At 41.9% G+C, this 12719-nt stretch overlaps 1 protein-coding gene across 1 annotated transcript; it reads right to left on the reverse strand.

Moving 5' to 3' along the window:
* Window positions 1-2887: 2887 nt before the first annotated feature.
* Window positions 2888-3859, reverse strand: LOC123163785 (MADS-box transcription factor ANR1-like). Its single transcript, XM_044581164.1, has 2 exons — window positions 3578-3859; window positions 2888-2977 (listed from the first exon to the last, which is right to left on the reverse strand). The coding sequence occupies exons 1-2, from the start codon at window positions 3857-3859 to the stop codon at window positions 2888-2890; spliced, it is 372 nt and encodes a 123-aa protein (XP_044437099.1).
* Between the last annotated feature and the right edge of the window lie 8860 nt (window positions 3860-12719).

Raw genomic sequence — 12719 nt, forward strand, 5'->3', positions numbered from 1 at the left:
GACCTGGACATCGCAGAGGATGGCTAGCTCACGTGATTTCATCAACAGGCCATGACGCCGCTTGGAGAAGGTGGCCTTCCTGCTGCTCATGTTCTCAATCCTCCTAATCACAATCTTGCCCCTCGCCATGATATCTCTTAGATCTCCTTAATTAATCCATCTTGCAACGTATATGTGGAGGGTAGTGGTACACACTTTCTTCACAACTGTGTGCTTAAATCTGGGTAGAGCTATCCAACTGAGTCTCCACACTTTACCATGTAACTTACGAATGATACACTTAATTTATTAAAAGTTGTGTTCTCTGTTGGAACCGCAGCCCTCTAGCTACCTCTCTTCTCACTCGAACGGAGGTGAAAGAAGAAGAACAGTGGACACAAGATTTTTCGGCCGGCGCACGAACGCCGCCACGGGCACACGAATGCTCCAATCCTTTTCTTCCTTACAGTGGCTACATGGCTACACTCAGCTCATACCGACGCCTCCGGTTGATCAGTACATGGGGTATTATACATGGGCGCACACACACGACCCTCCCACCCCACCGGCCACTAACTCCACGCACACACACGCACTGAGCTAGCTACATGCACGGCAACAACCACCATGCAGTCACCTAACGTAAAAACCTGGACGCACTAATCACTGACCTTATCTTCTACTGGAAACTCTCTAACAGCCACACACGACTTGACCAAGCTACTAACCAACAATCATGCATGGCCCGGCTAACAAACTTATGCATGTCAAGATTATGTCTAACATTCTCATGCCTGCAAAAAAGTTTGTGTGCTCATGTCTTGGAGCCATCAATTGTATCTCGGCTACCATATAACATGTTGGTAGTACACTTTCCTCATAACAGTGTACTTATATCTTGGTACAACTGTCCAATTGTATATTAACACGGTTGATATGGAAGGCGACAAACGGCATGACTTTTTCTCGGCAATCGAGGTACGACTTTTGATGCTAATATCAAACGTATGATGCTCTAACGTGTAAGATTCCATATCTTGTGGATTAAGAAGTCATAGATCCACCACAACCAATAAACCCGGTTACGTCTTTGGTACGAATCGGCCACGTCGGCGCAACCTTTGTTTGCGCATAAATACCTGAATTCCAGTTTCTTTTCAATCAATTTCTCGCTTATGGTGGTTACAATATTGCCTGAAGTTTGTATTTAGACACCTAGCAAAGGTTTGTTGTTGTGATTTTTAACGGATAATAATTATAGCCGTATTTATTGAGGTGGGTGTGGCAGGAACATTGGCATTTGGGTGCTAAAGGTAAACATCCAAGTATAAAAAGTTAGCTAGTAGTACCATGTTGTTTAAGGGTGCTAGATTATGAGCACACATATGTACTAGCTAGCTTTCCACTTGGCTCATCCAAAAAAGGACAGTTTTAAGGTTAGAAGTAAAGTGGCCACAGAGCACGATGCAAAAAATGTGCAGTCCACGCGAGTGGCGACGTTCCGATCTTGATTTGAGCTAGTAATGGATTAGATTAGAGTAAAGATGATTTCCTTCCAGATTTGGTGCTCTGAGTTATGCCACCACCACTTGATCTTTAGTACGCAGTCCTTAATGATGCAACCACTCTGATCTGATCTGGTTTGATTCTTTCTTTTTGCTCTTGCATCACAGCTGTATGTACGTTCAGGTGTTTGGGGATGAGTGGAGAAAGACGGAGGTACTGATTCTCCCTGCTGTTTTATTGCTTCTCTAGCTAAATTAATTAAGTAAAGTATTTTTATTTTCCCAGGTCAAACTACTGGAAAATCGGTCTTTACCAAGTTCATTTGTGTTTGCCAAGATCTACTCCACGGGATCACGGCGAACAACCAGTTTGCAGGGTAGCAGACTCGGCAAACAGAAGAGCTCAGCAGAGACTCCAGTTGGCTGATCAGTTATTAGCACTTGAAAAATAATACTTCAGGTTCTTCATGGGTATAAATCCAAAATTAAAGATTGAACATACATGGTGAAAACATTTTGAACAACCTAGTTATAGATGATCAAGACAACTATATGCAACAGTCATATTCTAGAGGATGATCAGCCACAAATGAAATGAGTCACTGCCTAGACTCGTACGGGAGACAGTACTGGAGAATTCTCCGCAATAGGTGAAAGCTTGGCGTAACAACTTACGTGCACATATATATGACGAATCAATAGCCAACACAATATCTCACACGCTTGCAAATGAAAAACCTGTCTGTATTAGCTTCATTTTATTGATTATCCGCACCATATCAAGACGATACAACTATTAAAAAAGTTCAACTCCCAGCTTCTGCATCTTTATGAAGCTGTAAACTCAAATACCAGAAGAGTCTGCCATGTTATATATAATTGGCAGAATTACTGCTCCCTAATACTTTTCATTTATATATTCTGACTTGGAGGATAATATGTTGCACCCTTAGAATATCCATTCAATACACAAAGCTGCAACCAATATCAGCACTATTAATCTCAACCCCCACAATGATTTGAATACATAGTCAAGTCAGACAGTCACCTTGTTCTTTAATTCCAAGTTTTGTTCATGGATAAGCTTTATTTCCCAGAGAGTCGAATATTCTCTTGATGAAAGATGTATCCCTACAATGTCACTTTACTGAATTATCATGATGTAAACTTTACACGATAATGGCAACTAAGTAAAATTGTACACGCATGTGATAGAAATATTGGCGAACCTTCTCGTTGAGTTGTAGAATATGGTTGGCAAAACATTGTTCCTAAACAGGTATCAGGTGACACATAGTTATTATCATTCCGATAAAACTATTGGCGTCATGATTATGGAAGAGGGTACAATGATTAGCATAAATAAGAACAAACTGAGGGAGATCAGCTATACCTTCTTTTCTCTAATACGGTGTAAGCCCTTCTCCAGCTGATTTTCCATTAAACATAAGTCTTTGGCTCCTAAGTTTGAGAATCTCTCCCCCATTAGCTTCCTGACATTCAAACAATATAACGGGATGACGTGAATACATTTTCCAGTCTTTACTCAAACTTATTTAAATAAGGTAGGTAGCATTTGAAGGAACTGAATTAAGAATTGTATCTATGATGTTCTTGAAGCATCTGCATTTCCTGCTGTAATTTCCAGACTTCCCCTTGCCAATACTAGAAAAACATTCTATTATCAGAAACTTTAAGTTACTGTAAATTGTTACAAATGAGTGTCACAACTTTTGTGCAAAATAAAATAAAATAAGAAGTGGTACTATTATGGGTGTTTGCCAAATAAGCATTGTTTTAGGCTTACAGTGTAGTGCTAAAAGTGTATGCATACCGTAAGAACCAAACCTCTCTAATTTGACTATCAATATGTACATTTTTACTGAGATTGGTCACATGAGCATAACATCATTACTTTTTTTTTCTGAAAACTTCTTTTATAACTATGTAATTTTACCAACTTATTTGTATAAAAAAATTAGCAGTGAAAGTTGCATCACGCCATCATGCAAACTGCATGTCTACAGGTAAAAAACATCATGTAGTTTGGAACGTTAAGAGTAAAAAAAAGGTTACAAGGAATGGATGCATACCATGACTTGTGACAATGGATTCAATAGTTGATGTTGCTCTTGTGCAGATTGGTAGTTTTGAATGATGTAAGGCATGGTCGTGCCCATGGTGGTGGTGGCGGTGGAGTTGGCATACTCGTAGAGGCGACCAGTGGAGGAGAAGATGATGACACCGACCTGGACATCGCAGAGGATGGCCAGCTCACGTGCTTTCTTCAGCAGGCCACGACGCCGCTTGGAGAAGGTGACTTGCCTGCTTCTCATGTTCTCAATCCTCCTAATCACAATCTTGCCCCTCACCATGATAACTCTTCGATCTCCTTAATTAAGCATATATTTGTTGGGGAACGTAGTAATTTCAAAAAAATTCCTACGCACACGCAAGATCATGGTGATGCATAGCAACGAGAGGGGAGAGTGTTGTCTACGTACCCTCGTAGACCGTAAGCGGAAGCGTTATATCAACGCGGTTGATGTAGTCGTACGTCTTCACGATCCGACCGATCCAAGTACCGAACGCACGGCACCTCCGAGTTCTGCACACGTTCAGCTCGATGACGTCCTCGCCTTCTTGATCCAGCAAGACGGGCGAAGTAGTAGATGAGTTCCGGCAGCACGACGGCGTGGTGTCGGTGTTGGTGAAGAACAATTTCCGCAGGGCTTCGCCAAGCACTACAGAAACTATGACGGAGCATACACTAGAGGGGACAGGGTTGCCGGCACACGGCTTGGTGTTTCTTGATGTGTCCTTGGTGCTAGCCCTGCCCCTTTATTTATATGTTGAGCCCTGGGGTCGAAACTTGGAGCAAAAGCCTCCTCAAAGTCGGTTTTGCCCGAAAGGCAAGAGTCCCACTCGGACTCCAGGACCAAACGCCACAATCCTTGGCGTCTGGCCCAGACGCCATGGGCCTCGGCGTCTGGCCCAGGGCCAGACGCCAGGGTCTCCGGCGTTTGGCCCGCTGGCCTCCGCAAAACTCCTTTTGCACCGACTTATAGCCCCGCGGGCCTGACCCCTTGGCCTAACCATATCATCCAATATATCAATCTTTACCTCCAGACCATTCCAGAGCTCCTCGTCATGTCCGTGATCTCATCCGGGACTCCGAACAACATTCGGTCACCAACATACATAACTCATATAATACTATATCGTCAACGAACGTTAAGCATGCGGACCCTACGGGTTCGAGAACTATGTAGACATGACCGAGACACTTCTCTGGTCAATAACCAATAGCGGAACCTGGATGCCCATATTGGCTCCTACATATTCTACGAAGATCTTTATCGGTCAAACCGCATAACAACATACTTTGTTCCCTTTGTCATCGGTATGTTACTTGCCCGAGATTCGATCGTCGGTATCTCAATACCTAGTTCAATCTCGTTACCGGCAAGTCTCTTTACTCGTTCCGTAATACATCATCCCGCAACTAACTCATTAGTTACAATGCTTGCAAGGCTTATAGTGATGTGCATTACCGAGTGGGCCCAGAGATACCTCTCCGACAATCGGAGTGACAAATCCTAATCTCGAAATATGCCAACCCAATAAGTACCTTCGGAGACACTGTAGAGCACCTTTATAATCACCCAATTACGTTGTGACGTTTGGTAGCACACAAAGTGTTCCTCCGGTAAACGGGAGTTGCATAATCTCATAGTCATAGGAACATGTATAAGTCATGAAGAAAGCAATAGCAGAATACTAAACGATCAAGTGCTAAGCTAACGGAATGGGTCAAGTCAATCACATCATTCTCCTAATGATGGGATCTCGTTAATCAAATGACAACTCATGTCTATGGCTAGGAAACATAACCATCTTTGATCAATGAGCTAGTCAAGTAGAGGCATACTAATGACACTCTGTTTGTCTATGTATTCACACAAGTAGTATGTTTCCGGTTAATACAATTCTAGCATGAATAATAAATATTTATCATGATATAAGGAAATAAATAATAACTTTATTATTGCCTCTAGGGCATATTTCCTTCAGTCTCCCACTTGCACTAGAGTCAACAATCTAGTTCACATCGCCATGTGATTTAACACGAATAGTTCACATCACCATGTGATTAACACCCATAGTTCACATCGTCATGTGACCAACACCCAAAGGGTTTACTAGAGTCAATAATCTAGTTCACATCGCTATGTGATTAACACCCAAAGAGTACTAAGGTGTGATCATGTTTTGCTTGTGAGAGAAGTTTAGTCAACGGGTCTGCAATATTCAGATCCATATGTATTTTGCAAATTTCTATGTCAACAATGCTCTGCACGGAGCTACTCTAGCTAATTGCTCCCACTTTCAATATGTATCCATATTGAGACTTAGAGTCATCTGGATCAGTGTCAAAACTTGCATCGACGTAACCCTTTACGACGATCCTTTTGTCACCTCCATAATCGAGAAACATATCCTTATTCCACTAAGGATAATTTTGACCGCTGTCCAGTGATCTACTCCTAGATCACTATTGTACTTCCTTGCTAAACTCAGTGTAGGGTATACAATAGATCTGGTACACAGCATGGCATACTTTATAGAACCTATGGCTGAGGCATAGTGAATGACTTTCATTCTCTTTCTATCTTCTGCCGTGGTCGGGCTTTGAGTCTTACTCAATTTCACTCCTTGTAACATAGGCAAGAACTCTTTCTTTGACTGTTCCATTTTGAACTACTTCAAAATCTTGTCAAGGTATGTACTCATTGAAAAAACTTATCAAGCGTCTTGACATATCTCTATAGATCTTGATGCTCAATATGTAAGCAGCTTCACCGAGGTCTTTCTTTGAAAAACTCCTTTCAAATACTCCTTTATGCTTTCCAGAAAATTATACATTATTTCCGATCAACAATATGTCATTCACATATACTTATCAGAAATGTTGTAGTGCTCCCACTCACTTTCTTGTAAATACAGGCTTCACCGCAAGTCTGTATAAAACTATCTGCTTTGATCAACTCATCAAAGCGTATATTCCAACTTCGAGATGCTTGCACCAGTCCATAGATGGATCGCTGGAGCTTGCATATTTTGTTAGCACCTTTAGGATCAACAAAACCTTCTGGTTGCATCATATACAACTCTTCTTTAAGAAATCCATTAAGGAGTGTAGTTTTGACATCCATTTGCCAGATTTCATAAAATGTGGCAATTCGCTAACATGATTCGGACAAACTTTAAGCATCGCTATGAGTGAGAAAATCTCATCGTAGTCAACACCTTGAACTTTGTCAAAAACCTTTTTCAACAAGTCTAGTTTTGTAGATAGTAACATTACTATCAGCGTCCGTCTTCCTCTTGAAGATCCATTTATTTTCTATGGCTTGCCGATCATCGGGCAAGTCAACCAAAGTCCATACTTTGTTTCCATACATGGATCCTATCTCAGATTTCATGGCCTCAAGCCATTTTGCAGAATCTGGGCTCATCATCGCTTCCTCATAGTTCGTAGGTTCGTCATGGTCTAGTAACATGACCTCCAGAACAGGATTACCGTACCACTCTGGTGTGGATCTCACTCTGGTTGACCTACGAGGTTTGGTAGTAACTTGATCTGAAGTTACATGATCATCATCATTAGGGAGCAGGTACAGTTACCTCATCAAGTTCTACTTTCCTCCCACTCACTTCTTTCGAGAGAAACTCCTTCTCTAGAAAGGATCCATTCTTAGCAATGAATGTCTTGCCTTCGGATCTGTGATAGAAGGTGTACCCAACTGTCTCCTTTGGGTATCCTATGAAGACACATTTCTCCGATTTGGGTTTGAGCTTATCAGGATGAAACTTTTCACATAAGCATCGCAACCCCAAACTTTAAGAAACGACAGCTTAGGTTTCTTGCTAAACCATAGTTCATACGGTGTTGTCTCAATGGATTAGACGGTGCCCTATTTAACGTGAATGCAGCTGTCTCTAATGCATAACCCCAAAACAATAGTGGTAAATCGGTAAGAGACATCATAGATTGCACTATTATATCCAATAAAGTACGGTTATGACGTTTGGACACACCATTATGTTGTGGTGTTCCAGGTGGCATGAGTTTGTGAAACTATTCCACATTGTTTTAATTGAAGGCCAAACTTGTAACTCAAATATTCGTCTCCACGATCAAATCGCAGAAAAACTTTATTTTCTTGTTACAATGATTCTCCACTTCACTCTGAAATTCTTTGAACTTTTCAACTGTTTCAGTATGTTTCATCAAGTAGATATACCCATATCTGCTCAAATTATCTGTGAAGGTCAGAAAATAACGATACCCGCTGTGAGCCTCAACACTCATCGGATTGCATACATCAATATGTATTATTTCCAATAAGTTAGTTGCTCGCTCCATTGTTCCGGAGAACGGCGTTTTAGTCATCTTGCCCAAGAGGCATGGTTCACAAGCATCAAGTGATTCATAATCAAGTGATTCCAAAAGCCCATCAGCATGGAGTTTCTTCATGCGCTTTACACCAATATGACCTAAACGGTAGTGCCACAAATAAGTTGCACTATCATTATTAATTTTGCATCTTTTGACTTCAATATTATGAATATGTGTATCACTACGATCGAGATCCAACAAACCATTTTCATTGGGTGTATAACCATAGAAGGTTTTATTCATGTAAACAGAATAACAATTATTCTCTAACTTAAATGAATAACCGTATTGCAATAAACATGATCAAAGCATATTCATGCTCAACGCAAACACCAAATAACATTTATTTTGGTTCAACACTAATCCTGAAAGTATAGGGAGTGTGCGATGATGATCATATCATTCTTGGAACCACTTCCAACACACATCGTCACTTCACCCTCACCTAGTCTCTGTTTATTTTGTAACTCCTGTTTCGAGTTACTAATTTTTAGCAACCGGACAAGTATCAAATACCCAGGGGCTACTATAAACACTAGTAAGGTACACATCAATAACCTGTATATCAAATATACCCTTGTTCACTTTGCCATCCTTCTTATCCGCCAAATACTTGGGGCAGTTCTGCTTCCAGTGACCACTTCCTTTGTAGTAGAAGCACTTAGTCTCAGGCTTAGGTCCAGACTTGGGCTTCTTCACTTGAGCTTCTTCACTTGAGCAGCAACTTGCTTGCCGTTCTTCTTGAAGTTCCCCTTCTATCCCTTTGCCCTTTTCTTGAAACTAGTGGTCTTGTTAACCATCAACACTTGATGCTCTTTCTTGATTTCTACCTTCGTCGATTTCAGCATCACGAAGAGCTTGGGAATCGTTTCCATTATCCCTTGCATATTATAGTTCATCACGAAGTTCTAGTAACTTGGTGATAGTGACTAGAGAATTCTGTCAATCACTATCTTATCTGGAAGATTAACTCCAACGTGATTCAAGTGATTGTAGTACTCAGACATTCTGAGCACATGCTCACTAGTTGAGCAATTCTCCTCCATCTTGTAGGCAAAGTACTGTCAGAGGTCTCATACCTCTCCACATGGGCATGAGTATGAAATACCAATTTCAACTCTTGGAACATCTTATATGCTCCGTGGCGTTCAAAACATTTTTGAAGTCCCGGTTCTAAGCCGTAAAGCATGGTGCACTAAACTATCAAGTAGTTATCATACCGAGCTTTCTCAAACGTTCATAACGTCTGCATCTGCTCCTGCAATAGGTCTGTCACCTAGCGGTGCATCAAGGACATAATTCTTCTGTGCAGCAATGAGGATAATCCTCAGATCACGGATCCAATCCGCATCATTGCTACTAACATCTTTCAACTTAGTTTTCTCTAGGAACATATCAAAAATAAAATAGGGGAGCTAAACACGAGCTATTGATCTACAACATAGATATGCTAATACTACCAGGACTAAGTTCATGATAAATTAAAGTTCAATTAATCATATTACTTAAGAACTCCCACTTAGATAGACATCCCTCTAATCGTCTAAGTGATCACGTGATCCAAATCAACTAAACCATAACCGATCATCACGTGAAATGGAGTAGTTTTCAATGGTGAACATCACTATGTTGATCATATCTACTATATGATTCACACTCGACCTTTCGGTCTCAGTGTTCCGAGGCCATATCTGCATATGCTAGGCTCGTCAAGTTTAACCTGAGTATTCTGCGTGTGCAAAACTGGCTTGCACCCGTTGTAGATGGACGTAGAGCTTATCACACCCGATCATCACGTGGTGTCTGGGCACGACGAACTTTGGCAACGGTGCATACTCAGGGAGAACACTTATACCTTGAAATTTAGTGAGAGATCATCTTATAATGCTACCGTCAAACAAAGCAAGATAAGATGCATAAAATATAAACATCACATGCAATCAATATAAGTGATATGATATGGCCATCATCATCTTGTGCTTGTGATCTCCATCTCCGAAGCACCGTCATGATCACCATCGTCATCGGCGAGACACCTTGATCTCCATCGTAGCATCGTTGTCGTCTCGCCAACTTATGCTTCTACGACTATTGCTACCGCTTAGTGATAAAGTAAAGCATTACAGGGCGATTGCATTGCATACAATAAAGCGACAACCATATGGCTCCTGCCAGTTGCCGATAACTCGGTTACAAAACATGATCATCTCATACAATAAAATATAGCATCACGTCTTGACCATATCACATCACAACATGCCCTGCAAAAACAAGTTAGACGTCCTCTACTTTGTTGTTGCAAGTTTTACGTGGCTGCTATGGGTTGAGCAAGAACCGTTTTTACCTACGCATCAAAACCACAATGATAGTTCGTCAAGTTAGTGATGTTTTAACCTTCTCAAGGACCGGGCGTAGCCACACTCGGTTCAACTAAAGTTGGAGAAACTGACACCCGCCAGCCACCTGTGTGCAAAGCACGTCGGTAGAACCAGTCTCGCGTAAGCGTACACGTAATGTCGGTCCGGGCCGCTTCATCCAACAATACCGCCGAACCAAAGTATGACATGCTGGTAAGCAGTATGACTTGTATCGCCCACAACTCACTTGTGTTCTACCCATGCATATAACATCTATGCATAAAACCAGGCTCTGATACCACTGTTGGGGAACGTAGTAATTTCAAGAATTTTACTACGCACACGCAAGATCATGGTGATGCATAGCAACGAGAAGGGAGAGTGTTGTCTACGTACCCTCATAGACCGTAAGCGGAAGCGTTATATCAACGCGGTTGATGTAGTCGTACGTCTTCACAATCCGACCGATCCAAGTACCGAACGCACGGCACCTCCGAGTTCTGCACACGTTCAGCTCGATGACGTCCTCGCCTTCTTGATCCAGCAAGACGGGCGAAGTAGTAGATGAGTTCTGGCAGCACGACGGCGTGGTGTCGGTGTTGGTGAAGAACAATTTCCGCAGGGCTTTGCCAAGCACTACAGAGACTATAGCGGAGGATAAACTAGAAGGGACAGGGTTGCCGGCACACGGCTTGGTGTTTCTTGATGTGTCCTTGGTGCTAGCCCTGCCCCTCTATTTATATGTTGAGCCCTGGGTCGAAACTTGGAGCAAAAGCCTCCTCAAAGTCATTTTACCCGAAAGGCAAGAGTCCCACTCGGACTCCAGGACCAAACGCCACAATCCTTGGCGTCTGGCCCAGGGCTAGACGCCAGGGTCTCCGGCGTTTGGCCCCCTGGCCTCCGCAAAACTCCTTTTGCACCGACTTATAGCCCCGCGGGCCTGACCCCTTGGCCTAACCATATCATCCAATATATGAATCTTTACCTCCGGACCATTCCAGAGCTCCTCGTCATGTCCGTGATCTCATCCGGGACTCCGAACAACATTCGGTCACCAACATACATAACTCATATAATACTATATCATCAACGAACGTTAAGCGTGCGGACCCTACGGGTTCGAGAACTATGTAGACATGACCGAGACACTTCTCTGGTCAATAACCAATAGCGGAACCTGGATGCCATATTGGCTCCTACATATTCTACGAAGATCTTTATCGGTCAAACCGCATAACAACATACGTTTGTTCCCATTGTCATCGGTATGTTACTTGCCCGAGATTCGATCGTCGGTATCTCAATACCTAGTTCAATCTCGTTACCGGCAAGTCTCTTTACTCGTTCCGTAATACATCATCCCGCAACTAACTCATTAGTTACAATGCTTGCAAGGCTTATAGTGATGTGCATTACCGAGTGGGCCCAGAGATACCTCTCCGACAATCGGAGTGACAAATCCTAATCTTGAAATATGCCAACCCAATAAGTACCTTCGGAGAAACCTGTAGAGCACCTTTATAATCACCCAGTTACGTTGTGACGTTTGGTAGCACACAAAGTGTTCCTCCGGTAAACGGGAGTTGCATAATCTCATAGTCATAGGAACATGTATAAGTCATGAAGAAAGCAATAGCAGAATACTAAATGATCAAGTGCTAAGCTAGCGGAATGGGTCAAGTCAATCACATCATTCTCCTACTGATGTGATCCCGTTAATCAAATGACAACTCATGTCTATGGCTAGGAAACATAACCATCTTTGATCAACGAGCTAGTCAAGTAGAGGCATACTAATGACACTCTGTTTGTCTATGTATTCACACAAGTAGTATGTTTCCGGTTAATACAATTCTAGCATGAATAATAAACATTTATCATGATATAAGGAAATAAATAATAACTTTATTATTGCCTTTAGGGCATATTTCCTTCAATATTCACTCAACCCCTTAATTATCTGCTAGCTAGTTAGCTAGCTAGATCTTGGCTCCAGTGGTCCAATTAATAGATGGTTGTGTGTGAGCATGTACTGCCCCTGTAGGCTCCTATATATATGAATGAACTGAAGTAAGGTAAGCTGATCCAAATATGCAACTTGCAGATTAACTAATGTAATTAGTAGAAAATTAAGGAGGCAAAGTGCATGCTGATCGATGAGCTCGGTCATTTCCTTAATTAAATATATCATGCAACTTGCTGCCATCTCTAGAACCTGTGAAAGGGCAAAAATATTTTTCTTGCAAATGGGTGTTTCTCGTGTGCACCGTACGAGGTTTCTTACGTGCTCCCGATACACACAAATATCAGAGCTGATTCGATTTGATTTGATTCCTGCCCATTTGCAAGTTGCACCACTTTGTCATCAGCAGTACAAATTCCGCAAAGAAATCACAAGTTATATATGTGAGGCAA

The sequence above is a fragment of the Triticum aestivum genome, chromosome 7D (genome assembly GCF_018294505.1).
Source record: "Triticum aestivum cultivar Chinese Spring chromosome 7D, IWGSC CS RefSeq v2.1, whole genome shotgun sequence".
Taxonomy (NCBI): domain Eukaryota; kingdom Viridiplantae; phylum Streptophyta; class Magnoliopsida; order Poales; family Poaceae; genus Triticum; species Triticum aestivum.

What these genes read in the sequence shown, in the direction of transcription:
- LOC123163785 (XM_044581164.1), bottom strand. Translation starts at nt 3,859, where the DNA reads ATGGTGAGGGGCAAGATTGTGATTAGGAGGATTGAGAACATGAGAAGC. An exon ending in ATCCATTGTCACAAGTCATG is followed by an intron (nt 2,978 to 3,577) that starts GTATGCATCCAT and finishes TTTGAATGTCAG; the next exon opens with GAAGCTAATGGGGGAGAGAT.